Genomic DNA, 21,430 nt, shown 5'->3' with positions numbered 1-21,430 from the left:
GAAACAATAAGGCAGACAACTACAGGTTGTTGGTGGAAAACCTCCTCAAGGCATACAAAAGCCTTGGTTACAACATGTCACTAAAGTTACATTTTTTGTACTCTCATCTAGATTTTTTTCCACCGAACTGCGGAGCAGTGAGCGATGAGCACGGCGAGCGATTTCACCAGGACATTGTAACAATGGAGAAACGCTATCAGGGCAAATGGAGCCCATCAATGCTTGCAGACTATTGCTGGACAGTGACAAGAGATGCTCCATTTAATGAATACAAGAGACAAGCCAAGAAGCGCTGAGTAGACACTGAATAGGACTAAACTATGTACATAATAGTTTTTTGCCTTTTGTTTCATAATAAATTTTATTTATATAAGCCTTTTGCTGATTTTTAAAGTGTTACATAAACAGGACAGGTGAAATATTATCATGTAAAGCAACCTTAAACACATGAAAAGACCTAGGTTTACAATTTATGATTAAAACTCTACTATCTACACAATATACATAGACATGAAATGTAAAAACTTAAATATCTTAGAAACAGTAGCCAATCAGTTGTTTTAATTGTCATATTTGAATTCAGCACATCAAAATACATAATAAATAGCACATTTTATCTCTGAAGCAGATGACTTCTCAAAAATTGTAGACCAGTGTTATCAGTCTGTTTTTAATCTTCCCTTTCAGGGCAAAATGAGACAGTGCTCAAGGATGCCCCGTGCTGCCCCAGACAGATCTTTGGCAATTAGTGTTTAGTCAGTTAGGCCTGGATATGATCCAGACACTGCACTTATCATGTAGGCATAGATCTGGGTGTCTCTGTGGGCAGCATGTGATATTACATGGCCAAGGAGATAAACTTTTCTCAAGGGTGAGTTTGTATCGGTGACAGGTGGTGTCTACCATGAAAAGCAGTTGGAACAGATGTCTGCATAGAGAAACTCCAAAGGTCTCTCTGATCTTGTTGTCTCTGGAGGAGGGAGTTGGGCATGGGAGAGAGTGGGCTGCTCGGATCCTTCTCACTAGATGTCTGTTACAGTAGTAGTTATGATAAACTTCCTCATTATTATGAGTCTTTTCTGTGTATTCAGACTGTTAGTGTCCTGAACATGAATCTGATCTTACTAGTAAATTGGAAATTGATATTCCTTTTCTAGTAATTATAAAAAATATAATTTTGACCACTTTAAAACTGTTTTGTAGCAATTGGTCATTGAAAATGCCAGAGAGAAAATCCTGAGCAACAAATCTCTTCAGGAGAAGCTTGCAGAAAACATTAACAAATTTTTGGGCAGGTAATAAATTTATGTATGAAATATCCTGATCTTGTGTACCTGTTTTACTTCTGAATTCTATACTAACTGTTTTTAATTGTGTTCCAGTGAGGGCAGTGTTGCTCAGATTCCTAAACAGACAGACAGTGGTCCTGCAGAACAGGAGTCCTCAATTGATGAAATCTTTGGACTTCAGGTAGACTCGCAATAACTCACATTTGAGCTGATAAAGCCACAGCTGCTATGTGGGATCCTGCTAAACATAGCATAAATACCTTGCTTTGAAGTCAGTGCTCTTTTCACATTTGTCTCATGAAAGCTACATAGTTGTCAGTTAAGTAACGGTCATGGTAATGAGGCTAAATGTCCCCTTTCTTGTTAATCTGAGTGCACCCTCCTCAGGTGGTCTGCCTCTTGCCCTTCCCTGTCTCAAGGTGGAATTTTGTGATTCTTTCATTCTTAGGCCAGGAGGTGGGTACACTGCCCTATGTATACCAACCCCCTGTCGCCTGTAGGTTTAACTGGGTTTCCTGCCCCAGGGACCCCTCCCTTTGGGAACCTGTGACCAGTTATATTTACCAACAGCGTCCTTATGACAGTCTTTTTATTTAGAGTTGGAACAAAACAGAGAAAAAGGAATTAAAAACAACATACAGTCAGGTGCCTGCATATTTAGTCTCATCTAATCCTATGCTTCGCTACTAGCTGAATTAGATAGATTTCCCTCTTCAGTTACTGGGACAACAGAATTGTAGAAGGGTTGACTCACCACTGGGGTGCCCCCATATGGGTTGGCATGGTGTAGCAATTGTCTTCTCTAGTGCCCCAATGATGATTGCTTGATGATAGTTGCTCCGCTCTCATGGTTGGGGGGTGGGGGGAGCACCAGCTGTCAGACCTCTGACCGCTGGAGCCCCACAACTGAGCCCCACACAGTTAAGTAGGAGGAAGCACTCCTGGTGAGGACGCACACCGCCAACAGAAGGAGCATAGCGTAGATGTGAAATACCGCTTTAATTACTGCAGTGACTGTATGTTGACTTCACTGAAGTTGACTTAGTTTTGTAGTGTAGTCATAGAATCATAGAATATCAGGGTTGGAAGGGACCTCAGGAGGTCATCTAGTCCAAACCCCTGCTCAAAGCAGGACCAATCCCCAGACAGATTTTTGCCTCAGATCCCTAAATGGCCCCCTCAAGGATTGAACTCTCAACCCTGGGTTTAGCAGGCCAATGCTCAAACCACTGAGCTATCCCCCCCAAGTCATGCCCTTTGTGATGAGCAACAACTCCTAGGGCTTCTCCCAAAGGTCTGGGTGTCAGGGTCAGCCACAGGAGCTCATTTCAGTCGTGTGGCTTCTTATTGTCTTGCTTATTTTACAGTATCTCCTCACTTAACATCGTCCTGGTTAACCTTGTTTTGTTGTTACGTTGCTGATCAATTAGAGAACATGCTCGTTTAAAGTTGCGCAATGCTCCCTTATAACGTTGGTTGGCAGCCGCTTGCTTTGTCCACTGCTTGCAGAAAGAGCAGCCTGTTGGAGCAAGCTGGTGGGGGCTTGGAACCAGGGTGGACCAGCAGCCTCCCTATCAACTCCCCTAAGTTCCCTGTGCTGCAGCCTCCCTATTAGCTCCCCTAAGTTCCCTGTGCTGCAGCCGCCCAGCACGCTACCAACTGCCGAGCAGTTCAGCTGTCCCTCCCCCAACTGCGTGTGCTGCTCCTGCTCTCTGCCTTGGAGTTGCTCCCAGGAGCCTCCTGCTTGCTATGCAGAGTGTGGGGGGGAAAGAGGGGTGCTAATGTCAGGGTGTCCCCCTCCCCCCACTCCTGTACCCCATCTCCACAGAGCAGGGTGGGGACACGACAAGGCTCAGGACGGAGGGAGCTTGCTGGCAGCAGCTGCTGTCTCAACTTGCTGATCTACTTAAAAAGGCAGTGTACTTAGAGTGCGGTCAGCATACTTAAAGGGGCAATGCACCTCTTTCTCTCTCTCTCTCTCTCTCTGCCGTGCTGTGTCTCCTCCATCCATTCGTGCTGCCTTGTAGAGTGTGAGGCTACATTAATAACGAGTTAACCCTTGAGGGCTCAGCCGAGTGCTAGTTCATCATTTAGCAGTAAGGCATTCCCTGGGAAATATCCCACCCTCTGACTCCACCACCTCAACCAAGCTTCACAATCATCATTGCTTTGTACAGTATTAAATTGTTTGTTTAAAACTTGTGTGTATGTGAATATATAGTCTTTTGTCTGGTGAAAAAAATTCTTATGGGGAAATTGGATTCGCTTAACATCATTTCGCTTAAAGTAGCATTTTTCAGGAACATAACTACAACGTTAAGCGACGAGTTTCTGTGCTCATTATTTAGTATGTAAATGACTATGTAAATCAGTTCTTTGTGACTTCACCGTTTTTTCAGAATGAAATCCACATGTCAGAAGAAGCAATACAGGACATCCTGGAACAGACAGAGTCAGACCCAGCTTTTCAGGCACTCTTTGACCTTTTTGAACCTGGTAGGTTAAGGTTTACACATCTGTAAAGGATGGGCTAGAATGGTGACGCATTCAAAACTTTGCTTGAAAAGCAGTATTGATTTAGCAGAGTACCTTTGCAGACTGGGAGAAGTGGATTTTATACTGTTATTCCCCTCAAATCTGATTAGCCATCATTTTAATATCTTTTTGGATTTCGTATGGATCACTTTCAAGTATTTCAAGTAAATATTTTTATGTAGTGTGTCAGTGGTTACACATTTGTCTTCATTTTAGATTTTTGTTGACAGGAGGCTATAGCTCATGTTTGTCTTGCTATTTTGTTTTTTATTCAGCTGGAGCTTTTATTTCTTATGTCAGATCAGTATGGTTCCAGGAATGCACTTAGTAAAAATGGAAATGTTTTCAAGTTATTGATGGATCTCTAGTGAGAATCAATGAATAGTTCTTCTTTGTGTCTTCATATACTGAACATGTATAATTGTTTATTTAAACTGTGCTCATTTAATTTTAAACAGAAAATTTTATGTACTTGAGATAGAAATGTCTATTTACATTTTCTTATTGCTTTAATTTGAAATAGGTAAAAACAGGACTAATAAAAATGCACCTCATGCCATTTCCAATCAGAATGGAGTAGAAGGTACAATGTTGGTGGATGAACATAATCTGGAAACAATTGCAAGTTCTTTAGAAACACAAGAAGCTAGTAAGTATATTCATATCTATAAAATTTGTTCCAGTATCAGTTTTCTTCCATTACAAAAATACTTGCACAGTCGATTGTCTACAATTCATGGCTTTATATTTTAGTTACTAATCCCTCAGTCCTGCCATTTATAGTGTATAGGGAGACTGATGCACCCATGCAGAGCCTTGTTGAAGCTGGGGATTCATATGGGCATACCAGTCCACCCATGCATTGTAAATTGAAATATGTGTGCTTGCAAAACTGTCTTCTCATATAAAACAGAAATGCTCCCAGTTTTTATGTGAGATTCTTAGTTCCATGGTAGAAATGGCTGTATAATATCTAGCCGTGGCAGTCTTTTCCCCCATTCTGTTATGTTCTGGTTTAATAATGTATTTACTAAGGTTTCATCTAGCTATTCCCTGAAATACCACTTGGCATCTTTCTCTAGGGATGTACAGACTTTGTCACTCTTATAACTCCAGCTGCAGACCTGCAGTGTTAATAGACTTGGCATCTAAATCAGGGTGATTGGGGTACTGACAACACAAATAAGAGAGATGGAAGGAAATGATTGTACCTTTGAGTTATTCAGTCTTAGTTTTAAAACAAAACAATTAACTTAGTAAAAAGCAACTTTGTAGCTTACAAGTTCAGGTTACTTGATACAGGTAAGTGATCACCAGTAATTTTTAATATAATTTTGTTAAAAATTGATAGTGTAGTTTCTACTATGTGTGGGTTTAAAGTGATATTGAATGCTCTAACTGCTATCAGATATTCTAAGTAGCATTAACCTGCTGCTGAATGTATCATATACATCTTCCATTCAGTGGAGAGCTACCAGGTAACAAACAAGATACTGTGAAGGACAAGCAACAAAAGGGATTCAATTTGCCTGGGGGATGGGGCTGTGAGCCAGATACTTATAACCAAGGAATTAAATAAAATGTTTATACAAACTGACCTCTGCACTCCAACTTTCTGTTCAATATAACTTCTAATCAGTTTTAAAATTGGGAGAGAGGTGAAAGTACATTGCATGGAAGACGGAGGAAGGTAGGTAAAAAATGCCGAGAAAGTTGCGGTTAATTTCAAAATAAAACTGAAAACTAGAAGTCATTGTTTTTGCTGCCCAAGAATTATGCTGAAAAATATTGCTTTCAATATGTCACTTATGAAACCATTTGTCATTGCAGTGACTAATGGACAGTTAACACCTTGTAAGAGACTAATTTGCTGAAATAATAAAATTTACAGAAATATTGAAACAACCCAACTGCTATTTTGCAGGTGATCATTCCAGAGAGGCTCAGTCCTGTACAGATTATCATTCAGAAGAAGCATCATGTGCCTCGAAGAACAGTAATGATGGTGATGACATCACTAAGAAAAGTGTAACTTGTGAACAATCCCATGGAAGTGGTAAACAGAAGAAACAGACTGATAACCTTAAAACAGTAAACGATGAACAAATTGGTGAGCTTGAAATTGCCCTTGAATCTGTGCCTGATTTGACTGACTCTAACCAGAGAGAGAATTCTGGTACTGAACAAAACAAACACTTTGTGGAATCTTACGGTAATAAAGAGTTGGCTGAATTAGTATCCAAAAGTCAAACAGCTATGGAAACTGAAAAAGACGCACTAAATCATAATGGTCAAAATACACCCGGTTTGGAGTATGATCATTCTGATATTCCACAGAGTTCCTTGGCTTCCCTTGGTGAAGATACTATAACTATTGAAAACAGAACATATCCTGGAACAAGTGAGTGTCATTTATCACCAGATACGTCGTTATCTGAAAAAACAAATATAAGTCCCTCTCACAGGAACCCTGATCACAGTGTGATGCTAAAAAAAAGTAATGCATCCAAGTGTAGTCAATCAGGAGATTCAGGTGAAAATGAAAAGGATATAACAGAAAAAACACCCATGTTGCCTATTGCTTTACAACAAAATTCTAATCACCATTCTAACTGTCAAGACCTGGATAAAATGGTGTTGGATTGTGTCGAAAGATCTGTAAATATATCAGATCTGACGAGAACAGAGTTGCAACTTGAAGTTGTAGATACTTCCAACAAACCTCATTCAGGTGATCAGTTTACACTTGATAAGCCTTCTACAAAAGATTTAAGTCTCCATTCAGGGTCATCAGATTCTGAGAGAACACAAGTGGAAATGCAAGAACCTTCATCTTCTACAGAAACAGATGCTGAGACTATATTTTTCTCTTCAGGTGATGATGGATGTACAGAAATTTCTGTAGTATCTACTGAAAGTAATCCTACTGTATCTGAAGCATGCCATACCCCTCCACTAGAAACTGCATGCTTGACAGAAGAGTCTAGCACTGAGTTCAAAAGTATTGGTGGTGTTTCTTCTAGCAGTCAGCCTGTGGATGTAGATCCTTCTAGTATAGTGTCCCTCAAAATCATCATCAGTGATGACCCATTTATTTCATCTGACACTGAGTTAAACAATGCAGTTTCCAGCATCACTGGAGAAAATTTGCCAACTATAATACTATCTTCTCCAGCCAAAACTACGGGGCTATCCAAATGTGTAACTTCAGAAGAGACTGAAAGAGCTGGGGACTCAGCTTCGGCAGAGCAGAATCTTCTTGTGCTCAGACCTAAAGACCCTGTTGTGAGCACAGCTAATATCCAGAATGAAGATTGCACTGTTTTTTCAGTTGCTGGTGCAACTAATCTTTCCAAGGATGGGGGATTTATACAGTTGATGCCGGCAACGAGCACAGCTTTTGGCAATTCAAATAACCTTTATATAGCCACCTGTGTGACCGATCCAACCACATTGGGCACTACTGTAACTCCATCTAATGTAGTCATGTTGCCTGGCAATTCTGTGCCACTTGCTGCCCAAGCTCCAGCAACACAACAGTTACAGACTCCCCCTAGATCAAACATGTTTACAATGAATCAGACTGTATCTCCAAACTTTTCACAAGGTAACTTGGTTAAAAGCATTCATTGAATATTTACATAGTGTTTACTTTTTCATTTATCCTTGTAAATGTATTAAAAGTAAAGAGGTATCTAAGAATCCGTCTATCTACCACTTCAAACTAACTAGGCATTTAAATAACTTTCAAGTATATTTGTGTATTTATTATTTCATTTACTTCCAGGTATGGTGTATACTGCTTTGAAAAGTTGGACTGACCTTTCGGGGCAAATATCACATAATTATAGAAATGGTAATGCTGGAAGGGATCTTTTGGTTTTTTCAGGCCAGAAGGATTAGTTAACTTTTCCTTAAAACATCCCGAGATGAAACAGTGGCACTGTCTACCTCACTGGGCCCGATTTTCAAATGTCGGATTATCTGCCTTTCAAAACACTTCTCTAAATATCCCAGATTATTATCTATACTCCCTCTCCAATAGAAAGCAAGGGGTAAGAGAACTATTCATTCTGAATACCAAGTATAAAACAAATGATGGGCTGAAATAGAAAGGACACATTTAATTCAAATAAGAAAACTAGGGTCATATATGCTTCTGATTGATTTATCCAGCAGCAAATCAGAAGATACATCTTTTAATAAGAAGTTATTTATAAATCTCTTAGTTGTCCTTTATAAGACTCCTGTATTTTAACTATTTTCCTGCATGGTGTTGGTACTTAGACTGAATGACTAGCTAGTTATATCAGTAATCTTTTTCCTGTCTCAAGTGACTGCCATATTTCAATAATGTGTTCTTTAAGGCCTGGTCTACACTCAGAAGTTGTACCAGTACAGTTATTTTGCTTACGGGCATGATACTTTTACCAAAATAGTTATACGTACCAGTAAAAGCCCTAGTGTGGATGCAGTTATACCAGGATAAAGGTGATCTATACTGTTTATACCTGTACAGTTAAAGTGGTACAATGTTTTTAGAAAATATTTTTAAAATGTCAAATCAAATAACAATAAAGTAAGTCCTGTCTAGATAATAAAATCTAATACTAACTTGCTACCATCAACATACATTTAGATAGATATACACCTCTACCTCAATATAACGCGACCCGATATAACACAAATTCGGATATAACGCGGTAAAGCAGTGCACCCCGGGGGGGGGGGGGCTGTGCACTCCGGTGGATGAAAGCAAGTTCAATATAGCGCGGTTTCACCTATAACGCGGTAAGATTTTTTGGCTCCCGAGGACAGCGTTCTATCGGGGTAGAGGTGTATTTGCAAAAATGTGAATTAATACATGGTCATCCCTTCACTGGTCTGCAGCTATTTCTGTGTGGTCAGAGGTCAGTGTAAAAACATCTCCAGTTTGCAGAATTTCAGGGTGCTGTTCATCTGTTTAACTAGTGTTTGTTTTTTGAACAATGTATATGTGGTTTTGCCCTATTCAAAATCTGCATGTTTTTCTGCGTTTGAATTTTGTATCGTATGTGCAGTTGCTCAACTGAAGAGGAAACTGTGTTCTACCTAGTCTTTATTTTACAGTTAGTCTGCTAAAGTAATTTTCCGATATTATGTCTCTTGCACATCAGGCAGACAGAAGCTTCATAACCTAGTATCAATAATCCCTAGTAAACATTCCTAGCTTGGTTGTGAAATGGCTTTCTCCCCATCCCCCCTCACCTCACCCACTTGGGTTTTACAAAACTATCCAGGGGAAAGATCAATTTGAGGAGCCATTTGTTCTTTTTTGACTGAAATATTTTAATTTTTATTCTATAAAAATAATTAATTTTTTAGGTTCTGCCATTATAATTGCATCTCCAGTGCAGCCTGTTCTACCAGGAATGGTGGGGATGATCCCCGTGTCAGTAGTGGGACAAAGCGGAAATACGTTCTCAGCACCGCCCCGCCAGGTAAAGTGTTACTAATAAATCTTCATGTTCTCAAAATTAAATGGTTTCAAACAAACCCTAATGTGATACTTTGATTCTTTGAAGGTTCTACACATGCCTATAGCAAATCCTATGTGCAACAGAAGTGTTCCTAAAATACCCATTCCTCCCAAATCTCAGAAGACCACCGGAGCAAGAAACAAGTCAAATACAGGTACAGTGCTTAAACTTCTTGAGCTGTATAGGGCTCAACAAAAATTGGAATTTCTAGAGCTGTTTAATTTAACTATGTGAAATTTTTAAAGCGGTGTTCTGTGAAAATCAACTTTCAGAGTGGCATTAAGGGAGTTCATGTTTGTTGTCTTAATGACTGCCTATCAGATATGCTCAGTTTACAAATAAAAAACTGCCAGCCTTACAAAATCTTTGTAGGCTCAAAGTCAAGCATGGGTGGTTTTATTCCAGCTTTTTATTGTAGCCATTCAGTATGTTTCTGTGGCATATGTGGTTGGGGGGGAGGAGAGAGGAACCCTTCTGTGGGCAAAATAACTCCTCTGAAGAGTGAATTGATTGCTTCATGTTTACGCCTGTTTGAATGCATTTACAGTTGTAATTTTAATTATTTTATAAAAACAATTTATTCTTGCCATAAATATTTATCTGATCAAAACCACATTGAATAGAAACGGTAAGGCAGAATAGCCAACAGCTCTGAGCACACTGTACTCCTGAGGGAATTCTGTGTCAAAAAAATAAAAATTATGCGCACGATATTTGAAAATTCTGCAAATTGTATTTGTCAATAATATGTGGCTCTAGCATGGCAGTGGGGAGCACAGGCCACTGGCCGCATTGAGATGAGAGATCACCCTGAAGCCCCCACCTCCCCCATGAGGCTGCACCCGACCCTGACACAGTGCAAGGGCTGGCCCTGCCCCTCTGTGCCAGGCGCACCAGGTGTGGGTGGGCAGGTTCAGCCCAGCAGGATCCAAGTGTGGAGGGGCTTAGTGTGGGAGGATCCAGGTGTGGGGTGAGTGGTTTCTGTGTGGGGCACTCTGGGTGCGGGCAGCTCAGTGGGAGATCTGGATGCACAGCAGCTTTTTTTGGGTGGGGGGTTCCCCGGGGCAATGGGAGCCTGCAGGGGATCCAGGGGATCCAGGTGAAGGTGATTGGGGCTCAGCAGGGAGGGTCTGGGTGTGTGTGGGGGTCCAGGTGTAAGGGGGTAGGGCTTATCAGGGTGAGGGTTCGATCGGCCTGCTTAACGGGGGAGCCCAAGCTGCTGCTGAGGGGATGCCACGTGCCAGGCTCCCTCTTCCCCCTGCGATTCTCCTATCCCCTTTTCTTCCCCATCTCACCCTCTTCCCCTCACTTCAAGCGTGTTGGAACAGTTTGTATAGTGAGGGTTCAGAGAGCCATTGAACCAAACTGTAAACTCTGTATATAATGGAAACCACTTCAAGCTAGGGGGTGTGGTAGCACCCCCAGTTCTGGCACCTATGCCTCACTCCCACATTCCCCTCCCCCTGCACTATTCCACACCTCCCTTCCTTCCCCACTGCCTCTTCGCCCCCTCCCCCCCTTACCCAGCCCCACCACGGGCACTCGCTGTTGCACAGAAAACAGGAAGGCTCCCAGTACACAGAAGTAGAGCACAACTGGCACTAGGACCCAGGAGGACGCAGCCTCCTTCAGTTGGGCAGCTCTGGGCTCAGTGGCTCGTAACCTCGTGTGCCCCCCCATGCCTTGCCTCTGATCCCCAAAAATCTGCACCCATGGTCATCCCTCTTCCCATGCAGCTTCCCTGCCATTTTCTGCGGGCGCAGTCCGCAGAATTTCCCCAGGAGTAACACTGTCAGTTCTTATTAAATAGCAATAGTCAGACGTACAGAGTAAAAATGTAATGTACCAATGCAATCCCCCTCCCCCATTTTATATATAATTATATATTTAAACATGTGGATACATTCTCTCTGTGCATTACGAAGGATTACTTCTTTCAATGACAAATTGTAACAAGATAGTTGGAGGTAATTTAATTTTTTCCCTGCCCCATCCTGTACATTTTACATTTACCATATATACTCGTTCATAAGCCGAATTTTTTTAGTAAAAAACGGAAGCACCAGAGACAGGGGTCGGCTTATGAACGGGTATAGAGAGGGAGAGGTGGGACACAGCCCCTCCCCCCCCCAACAGAGGGAGCAAGGAGATGCAGCACAGCCAGCAGAGCCAGAAGGGAAGAGGCGGGGCCAGAGTCTCTCCGCTTCTGGCCGCGCTGCTCTCCCCCCAGCCTCCGAAGCAGCTGCAGCTCTGGGGCTGGCAGGCTGCAGCCGTGCTGCTCAGCCCCGCCCTCCAGAGCAGGCTGTGGCCGCGCCGCCCGGGCACCGGAGCACGCTATGGCCGCGCCGCCCGGGCACCGGAGCACGCTATGGCCGTGCCGCCCGGCTCAGCCCACTGGAACATGCTACGGCCGCACCACCCGGTCTGGCCCGCCAGAGCAGGCTGCGGCCGCGCTGCCCAGCCTGCCGGAGCAGCTCCAGCCAGGTCAGAGACATCCTCCCATGGCCCTCCCCAGATAAGGTGGGAAGGGATGGGATGGGGAGAGTGTGGGGGTCCCAGGCTAGGGGTGGGGTCATGTGGGTGGTGGTCACAGGGGTTACTCCCCTGACTCCCAGCTTCTCACCCCCCAAAAATTTTCCCACCAGTTACTGTCCCGGCCCGTCAGGGTAAACAGCTTGCACGCCGGGGCACTTTCTTTACGTAGGTTTACCTCTGTGCCTGCGGACGCTCGAGGTAAACAAACCATCTTGGCCCACCAGCGGCTTATCTTCATGGCCCAGGAGCCAAAGTTTGCTGACCCCTGAATTATAGGGTCGGTTTATGAATGGGTTATAAAAATTTTCCATTTTTACTTATCCATCTTGGGGGGAGGGAGGGGATCAGCTTATAAACAAACAGGCTTATGATTGAGTATATACAGTATATATCCAAGTTGTTTTAACTAAAATTGTATACTGCAAGCTGCATGTTGGCACTTAATTGGTTGACCTTGGCTATTTTTCTGTTTGATATTTTCATAATCCAGTAACTGTTAAAACTATAAAACATACTATGGAGCTGTTATGGTATCAGCAAGTTGCTCTTTTGATTTTTTTAACATGTGAAGTGGTGTGAACAAGTGGGATATTTCTATGGTACCAGCTCTAAGAAGATTAGTTTGGATATTTTCAATTTATTAACTGTTACACCTCACCATTTCAGGAAAGCTGGTAACCAGTACAGCAAAGCCTGTGAACCATCCAAGTTCTCGAGTACAAAGGTTAGCACAAATGCTTCTTCAGTCTTACTTCATTTCAGCTTCTGCAGATTCCTTCCTAACTTCTTTTGGGAAAGCAACTTCATAAACACTCGTGAATTAACTATTTGTGGTTCTTTTCCTCCTTTCTTGTACCTAGCAGCTCTTGACATTTTTTGTTTTTAAACTAGAGCCTTGGCCCCAGATACAGAGGGTTCCATGCCAATCAGTGATAGCCATAGGCTAGTGCAGTATTTTTTCAAACCGTGGGTCATGACCCAGTATTGGGTCGCAGCATGTCAGGCACTGGGTCGCTCTGGTCAGCACTGCCAACCGGGCCATTAAAAGTCCCATCGGCGATGCAGCCCAGCTAAGGCAGGCTAGTGCCTACCGTTTCTGACACCGCGCTGCGGCCAGCAGCGGGTCCAGCTTCTAGGCAGGGGGGCTAGCTTCTAGGCAGGGGGGCCACGGGGCTCCGTGCACTGCCCGAGCACTGGCTCCACACTCCCATTGGCCGGAAACCGGCCAATGGGAGCTGGGGAGACCTATGCCTGCAGGTGAGAGTCACGTGGAGCCTCTTGCACGCTGCTGCCTAGGAGTTGGACCTGTTGCTGGCCACTTCCAGGGCGCAGCACGGTCCGCGGCGCCAGGACAGGCGGGAAGCCTGCCTCTGCACCGCTGACCATGAGCCGCCGGAGGTAACCCTGAACCCAAATCCTCTGTCCCACCCAAACCTAGCCCTGAACCCCTCCCTGCACCCTGAACCCCTCATTCCCAGCCTCACCTCAGAGCCCTCACCCCCATACCCCAACCCTGAGCCCCTCCCACACCCCAAACCCCTCATCCCCAGCTCTGTTGAGTCACAGGCATCAACAAGTCTGAGGTAGGAGAGAGTGCCAGATACATTTATTGGAGGATTTTAAACATATAATTGACTTTCCACACTATGCTGAGTGAGATCTTGAAGGATGAGGGGAAGGAATGTTAGGCTGTTCCTGCAGGAGAAGGTGCTAATTTTGTATTTGTTAAGATAACTGGTGTCAATTCATAATTATACTAGATGCTAGAATCAGGAATGTTCCTCCATATTTTAGTCAGGTAGGAGAGAAGAGGACCAGCGTTCAATATTAGCCAGCAGGGTAGATAAAAAATAAATATTTTTTTAAACAAAAATCAATTTTTTTCATATTAAAAATACACTTGTTTAAAAAGAAATGTGAATTTAATGCAAAATATATTAAGGCTAAATTTATTATTATATTTTAAATAAATAAATATGCTGAATCCATGAGCCTGTGTTAAAAGTTTTAAGTTAAAGGCTGCTTTTCTATATAAAGAAAAAAATAAGGGTAAAACATCTAACTTTTGAAATCAAGCTTTATAAATATGCCACAATACGTCAGGAGGCTGTCTCATTTTCAAGCGATTTAGGCAAGACTAGGAATTTATGCCTAAATGAAAGTGACGGCAGCTTATTTGAACATTTTCCCAGGCTGACCTGAAATAATCAGTTTAATTCACTGACTATAGTTAATCTCTCTGTTTAAGAAATCATTTAGTTGTAAATGTGAAACATGTTTTGGATACATAAACCTCTCATCAAAACATTTGTTTAATAAAAATAAATTTTTATGCTTAATGCAGCTTGACACAAATCATGACCAAAAAGTTAATTTAGTAAATAAGCAGCCTCACTCATTATTTTCTAACATACTAAAAATGTATAATTAATAAGAGTATGAAAATATTAAACTGTGTAATTGCTTAGATAAATGTATGTAGTTACAGCGTACTTTCCTAGGTAGCAAAAAGATGAACCCAATCTAGGGTGAAGGCTCTCTTTAGTTGTAAATCAAGATGTTCTAATGGTTATATCAGCCAATGAGAGAATGCCACTTTCTTTTGAAAATAACTGAAGTATAAATGGAAAAGCTAATTAAAACTGATGATTTAAATCAAGTCCACCATGATTAGCCTTCCCTATTGCAACTCTTGCAGAGAGGAGTTTGAAAAGACCACATGGGAAAGAGGGAGGGAGTAAAAAAGGAAATTAGGAGGGCAATAAATTGAGAGTAGAATCAGAAGAAAAAAATGTCTCGGAAGTGAAGAGTACTCAAACTAAAATTACTTCTAAAGTATTGAATGAAGAGAAAAATTATGAGTTAAAACACATTGGAAAGATGGAGAAAAAACTAAAGGAAGTTGAGTAAGTTAAATTTTCTATTTCATAGCAAGTTTGATGTAGATAAAAGATTACAATGAAATACATATATACCAATGTATACACTTCTGTTATTGTACATGTAAAGTGGTGGGTGCTCTCTTCTGTATCTGATGGAGAAACACAGGGGCAAGATTTGAGACTCCATTGTTTGAGTATTTAAACCCTCTGCTTAGTCTTAATCAATGTTAGTCATATAAATTCTACTTGCACCCTGCGAAGGGGGCAGTGTGTTGCGGTTCCTGAAAGGAAGAGTGAGAGTTTCCACAGTGTGTCCTGTACTTCATCTTAAGTTTAATAGAAATGACAAAATAACTACAATGATCCACCCAGCTTTTCACCGTTGAATTCATCAGCCCATTGATTGCTCATGCCCTTCTTTTCCTTATCCAGTCATTTCAGCGTTCCTATAGTAAAACATAAAGGACATGCTACTGGACACAGCCCTTAGAGGGTTCATTTGTGCTCTCACCCAAATACACATTTTCATTTGCAATTTGAGCAAATGTTAAACTACATTTACAACACTGAGAAATAGCTTTAAAATGACAGAAAACAGATTGAAAAACTTGCATAATATAAATCAAAATTCTGTTGCTGAAATATTTCTATCACATTTGTCAGGGCTGGAAATTCAGACAGGAATGCCTGTGCAGACCTGGGAAGGAAATTGGAAGAGAGTTCACTTACTGTACCAGCAGAGTCCACGAGTTCAAATTCGAAACAGAATGAAAGCCACAGGAGAGTTCTTTGTTTTGATAGCGCCTTATCTACTCCAGGAGGAAATACTCAAGTTAAAAATACTAAGAGCTCATTACAAAAAGAAAGGAATGAAAATCCTTTATATGCAGTAGACTCTCCAAATGCTGCATCTGCCTCTGTTAAAACACAGTCCAACAAACGAGAGAAGGATAAAACTTTGCCTAGAATTCTATGTAAGGCTGAGATTGGTGGTAGCAGAAATGCAGCTGTGAAAGAAGCACAGCCTGAAAGAAGGGCTGTGGCTGCAGGACTCACATTAGATCCCTTTCACAAGACAACAGCGAATAAAGAGAATGAATTAAGAAGGGATGTTGATGAAAAACAAAAGAACCAGGATGCTGCAAAACTGTCGAATGGCCAAAAGAATGTCGGCCTTTGGAATGAAAAAACTGTTGCTTCAGTGCAGGAACAGAACAAAAAACAAGGATCACTGTCAAATACGAATAGCAAAACTTCAGGATCTGTTTCCCTATCTTCAAAGGAGCCAAAAAGAGACCAAACAAAACCTTCCAACCACAGCCTTAGTTTGGCAAGTCCATTAACTAAACAAGCTGTGGAGATGTTACATGGCATTCAGTGGCACAGCCCTGCTAGCAAAGTGGTTGAAAATGGGGATTTACCAGTACCCCGTACACCATCAGGAGTTGGGGATACACATACAGAGGATATCTCAGACAGCGTAAGGACACCAACTTGTAGACGTTACATTGAAGATAGTACAACCCCTAGAATAATGGTCCCTCCTGCTACTCCAGACTTGCCTGCCTGCAGCCCAGCTAGTGAAACAGGTAGTGAAAACAGTGTCAGTATGGCTGCCCATACATTGATGATTCTATCAAGGGCTGCTATTGCAAGGACTAATACTATGACTCCCCTGAAAAACAACACACAACAATTTAGGTCAGTGAGAAGCACAGCAAAAAAAAGGAAACTGGAGGACTTGAATGAATGTGAGAGAAACTCCCGTTCTGCGAGTAAAAAGGAACTTCAGAGCTCTACAACACCAGTGAAAAAGAAGAAAATAAAGGCAAGTACATAAATTCATTTTTTATTTTAAAAATGTCGATACTTAATTTTTTTTAGTCCCAATATGTATCTAGCATTGGATGGTAGACAGCTGTGAGCCCAAATCCCAACACCCACTAAATGAATTCCTTGCATCAGTAACATAGCTCCTTGAGCACACTTTTCCTCATCGGAACTAACAAAATATTTCTTAGGATTCAGACTACCACACACACACAGGAGCAACTCCCAGTAACTTTGTTGGCAACTGGGTATAAAGGTCAAATTAGCCTATTAGAAACTTACTCGTAGAAAAAGAAAACTTATTTTATACTAAAAGACAGATCTGGAATGCAATCCCTTTCCCACAGCCTCGGTGCAGTGATAGACCCAGGAGCTGACATACTTTGTCTTTTTGCTACATTTGAAATATTATCTTAAATAAAACTTGGGAGTTTGATCCAATGGTGAATTTAAAAGGCATTACTCTAGATCAAGCGTTAAAGCAGTCCATGTAAACTGTGATGGGACAAGATACATTCTGTAGCTTTTGTAATTCGTAATACTTAGTCCTATAATATTTTTTATCCAGAGGTCTCAAAGTGGTTTACAAAGGTGTGTAAGCATGGTCCAGACGGGGAAACTTAAGGCAGATACACAGAGACTTGTCCAAGGCCACAGAACAAGCAAATAAGAGTTGAAACTGCAACCCAATCTACTCCCACAGTCCCTGAATCACACTGTGCATGGTCACTACTACACTGCTCAATTAAAATACATGTGTACAATAATTTAATACAAGGATGTGGTACTCTCTGAATAAGTGTCATGTGTTTACTGCTTCAGCATGTGGATGGGGTAGCATGAAGCAAAAGTAAGAAATTTGCAAACTTTTTCACCTCCATGATTTTGGCGTTTAACATGAGCCTTTCCTTCTCCCAACAGAAAAAGAAGCTGCCACATTGTTTTCCAGCTGGAATGGATGTAGACAAGTTCTTGTTATCTTTGCATTATGATGAATAAAATAGTTGAACTATGACTATTTAAAACAAGGTGTCGCTTTGTAAAGGGTGAGCTGCACTTTCAGTGCACTGAAGTTTCACTTTATAGCAAAATCATGCTGTTTCTGAAGCAGGTTGCTAGTTTGTAAATAGAATTCTAAGTTGGTATATTTTATTTTTGAGAAAGCACTTACAGTGATGTAGAGCCATTTATTTACAAAACTGTACAGGTAGACTTGTTTGGATAATGTAAGTATTGTACAAATGTATTGTGAGAAGAGTTGTAAACAACCAAATGTTCTTAGTTTGTTTCCTATAACTCCAGGTGTTTATATTCTGCAAAGTTCTTTACTTACCCATCTAAATTGCTTAGTCACTTTGTGAATTTGAGGGCAGTGATTCTGTAGCTCAGCATTTCTAAGCCTTGCAGCACTGCTGATTTTAAACAAGGCAGTTGAGAGAAGAACTAGGAAATTAAGCATTTGGATCATCTTTTACAGGTATCAGGGGTTCTTAAATCAGACTGTTGTTCATTTGTTTGTAGTAGAGTTCTCTCCTACCCCTCCACACCATGTTCTGTCAAAGGCTTTTTTACTTTTTAAAACTGCATGGATGATACCCCCAACGGAGAGAGTAATAGGCACAAACACAAGTCGTCTCTTCCTCCCCCCCCCAAAGTGTACTATCTTCCAATAAAGTTGCCCAAGAATTTTACAAAATCTTAAACAGCAGTTACCAGCTTAGCCAAGTAAGTTCCCAAATGCCGATCGTGTTAGCTATGATGGTATCGGTTGAAGTGCAAAAATTACTTAAAATAGTGAAGTTTTAAATATTTAAAATTTTAATAGCCAGACTAGATGTAGTTTTTCTCAACAGTGAAAAGGGTTTAGTTCACATGGCTCAGTTCTGTATCCATGCATATCATTTGGAGATCAGCAGTTCAACATTCCTGCATTATGTTGTATTGAGATGAAATGTAATGGATTGAAATGGAAGTTTTGGTCACTGAAATCCAAATACCCTAGCTAATTTAGTAAATGCCATGTACTCAAATGAACAGTTGCTGGTGGGGAAAAAAACAAACCCACCTCAAATAGGTAGTGAGTTTTGATTTAGAGCCTAGCAAAAGGAAAAGAATGTTCAATGACAGCTTGAGTAAAATAGTTCATTTGTGTAGGTAGTGAGTTTTGAGAGATTGTTAGAAATCTCTAACAGTATTTCTGAACAGGGCACACTGTCTCCTGGGTCTTCCACTGTAATTTTACTTTTTGCTGGGGGGGCGGGGGGGCGAGTTGATGCAGTGAGACTAAAAATCTAAAATACTCTAATGGGAAAGATGATTCTTTCAACCCTATTTTGTATTGTCACTATGGTAGCTTCCTGTTTCATCTACTTAAAAGGCTTTTAGCTCAAAATAAAGGTAGATCGTGCTGGTATCCAGTGGGGTAGTTCAACATAGTGAATGTGGCAGGGCAAAGCTCCTATGTATGCATCCTACACATTGGTAGGAATTGGTATAGATACAAATTAATAAAAACTCTCGTGATCACTAGTCCTAATCCCTACTCCAAATGGTATAAGGCCTAACTTGTTCTGCAGAATTTTCTTCACTGGCAGTGGTGTGTTTCCTCGTTGTTCTCAACTTGTTGATATATTATTGAACAATCTAATAGTTTTCTTGTAAGAACTGTATGGTGACATGGCAATGTTTCAAATAGCATCCAAGGATTCCTAAGGAACCAAATATTATGCAGTAGATGTTTATATTAAACCCATCCACTAACTTAATACTGCATAGCATTTATGGCTTGAATAAACATTTTGGTTTTAATCCAGAAGTTTGTCTATCGATTTTGTGTACAAAACAGCCCTTTACCAGGCCTATGCAAGTATTCAGTTCACTTTCATTTTTGCTCTGCATCTTCAAAGGACTATGTTAATGCTAAATTATCAGGTCTGTTTGCAGAAATATAAAACGTGAAATGACAGCTGAATTTTCTTTTTTTGGAAGATGTTTTAAGTGAGTAGTCAGCTTTGAAAAACCCTACACCCTTCTTGCACAAATGACTTGATATTACCCATTAATGTTTCCAGTACCTATTTTACACAAAGCCTTCAACTTCCTTAATTCTGGAAAAATGATAGCTAATGTTGCCACTAGAGAAAGAGGCAGGCTTGGACTGACGTTAAGTAAAAATCCTTAACCCATACTCGTCTTCCTCTGAAGTCTTACACCTAGTAAGCAGTACACCTCTACCCTGATATAACGCTGTCCTCGGGAGCCAAAAAAAAAAAAAATCTTACCACGTTATAGGTGAAACCACGTTATATCAAACTTGCTTTGATCCGCCGGAGCGCTGCTCTACCACGTTATATCCGGGTAGAGGTGTATTACTTTACGTATCAGTACTATAGGCTTTTCTGGGGTGGACATGAGCTAGCTATAAAGAACAATATTTGAAGACATAACATTTGCAACTTGTTCTTATAGAGTCAACTTCTGAAATTATCTCTAAAGGCTCAGAGGGCTTATCTACCCTGTTTCCCCGAATGTAAGACATCCCCCGAAAATAAGACCTACTTCCAGTTTTGCCTCTCGCTGTAATATAAGGCATCCCCCGAAAATAAGACAGTGCGAGGTCTCTTTAAATCAAAGAGCCCATGCCGCCACCAGGACAAGAAAAATAAGACCTCCCCTGAAAATAAGACCTAGCGCATCTTTGGGAGCAAAAATTAATATAAGACACTGTCTTATTTTCGGGGAAACAGGGTAGCAAAATGCTCATGCCTCTCCTCCTCCTCCTTCCCCCCCAAAAAACCCACAACAACAAAAAAACAGGTTAGACTGCAAGACTTGTGAAGCTAATCAATTTAAAGCAGCTGTAAGGAAGGTAGTCATGACAGAATGAAATGTTGCGGTGTAGATGAGGGTTGAAGTTACTTCTGATTTTAAGTTTCATATGTCAATTTCTACAGACACAAAATTGATGTTTTATGAGAACCAGTTACCTGCCTCACCTTTGAGTGGTTATTGCCAGAGTATATTTCTTGACAAGACCAGGGTACTACCAGAAATGAATTAACAACTTCTGAATCAAAAGACCAAATCTTTTCTTATGGGTGTTCATTTCCTAGAAGTCAAGGAGTGGAGACTGGTAGTGTAACATATACACAGCCTTTAAAACACCACCACCCAACAAGCAGCAGGCTGCTGCTAGTTGCAGTGCATTGAACTTGTGTCGTACACATGTTGGCTGTGATTTTAGAAATCTTTTTTAAAAGACCTGTTTGGTAGCAGGTCTGGGAGCAGAGAGAAATTTAAGAATATCTAACTACCAAAACTATTCATTCAGGTTAAACATTTGTTGGTGCTGTTGCCAATTTGGTAGATTATCTGCTAGTGATTGCAAATTTTCACACATGAAGACCACTACTGAAGTTAAGCGCGCACACAAAAAAGTGCTAAGAAAGACTTTAGGTAATCAGCTAAAACACTTAAAGAACTAAAAGTTTACATTACTGCTAGTACTAGGAAAACTAGAGGAAGATTCGTCGTTTCTTTGCTTCTTACCCCCTCAAAGCTGCACTAGAATTGCATCCACCTATTCTAGGGATATTGTTTTCAAACCATATGCAGAATCTTCAGTGAAAATACATATTCTGATCTTTCTACATTTCTAAGTTTGCATGTGGATATATCTGTTCAGCTCAAAATATTCCTGAAAACTGTAGCACAGATTCAGGCCAGAAGGCAAAAATTTTTACAACTGCTCCTGAACTAGCACAAAGGTGACAATAGTTTACTTGAACACAAGCAACTGTCAGCCAGTCTTTTCTGGATACCACAGATTGATGGGCTTGTC

At 41.1% G+C, this 21,430-nt stretch overlaps 1 protein-coding gene across 2 annotated transcripts in view; it reads left to right on the top strand.

Annotated features, from left to right (window-relative positions):
• LOC112118713 (protein NPAT) overlaps positions 1-18,536 on the top strand; it is a 30,960-nt gene extending 12,424 nt beyond the window's left edge. For both annotated transcript variants that reach the window (XM_024217139.3, XM_024217134.3), the window contains exons 8-17: positions 1,204-1,295; positions 1,383-1,470; positions 3,689-3,785; positions 4,348-4,473; positions 5,749-7,431; positions 9,189-9,304; positions 9,389-9,497; positions 12,545-12,602; positions 15,424-16,588; positions 17,512-18,536. In XM_024217139.3, the coding sequence (XP_024072907.2) occupies positions 1,204-1,295; positions 1,383-1,470; positions 3,689-3,785; positions 4,348-4,473; positions 5,749-7,431; positions 9,189-9,304; positions 9,389-9,497; positions 12,545-12,602; positions 15,424-16,588; positions 17,512-17,589 (3,612 nt within the window). In that variant the 3' untranslated portion in view covers positions 17,590-18,536. The remainder of the gene's footprint in view (positions 1-1,203; positions 1,296-1,382; positions 1,471-3,688; positions 3,786-4,347; positions 4,474-5,748; positions 7,432-9,188; positions 9,305-9,388; positions 9,498-12,544; positions 12,603-15,423; positions 16,589-17,511) is intronic.
• Positions 18,537-21,430: the final 2,894 nt, after the last annotated feature.

This window comes from Terrapene carolina, unplaced genomic scaffold (assembly GCF_002925995.2).
Source record: "Terrapene carolina triunguis isolate 2854851 unplaced genomic scaffold, T_m_triunguis-2.0 Scaffold138, whole genome shotgun sequence".
Taxonomy (NCBI): Eukaryota; Metazoa; Chordata; order Testudines; family Emydidae; genus Terrapene; species Terrapene triunguis.
The sequence above is the reverse complement of the archived record's forward strand: the minus strand, read 5'-3'. Positions and strand labels throughout refer to the sequence as shown.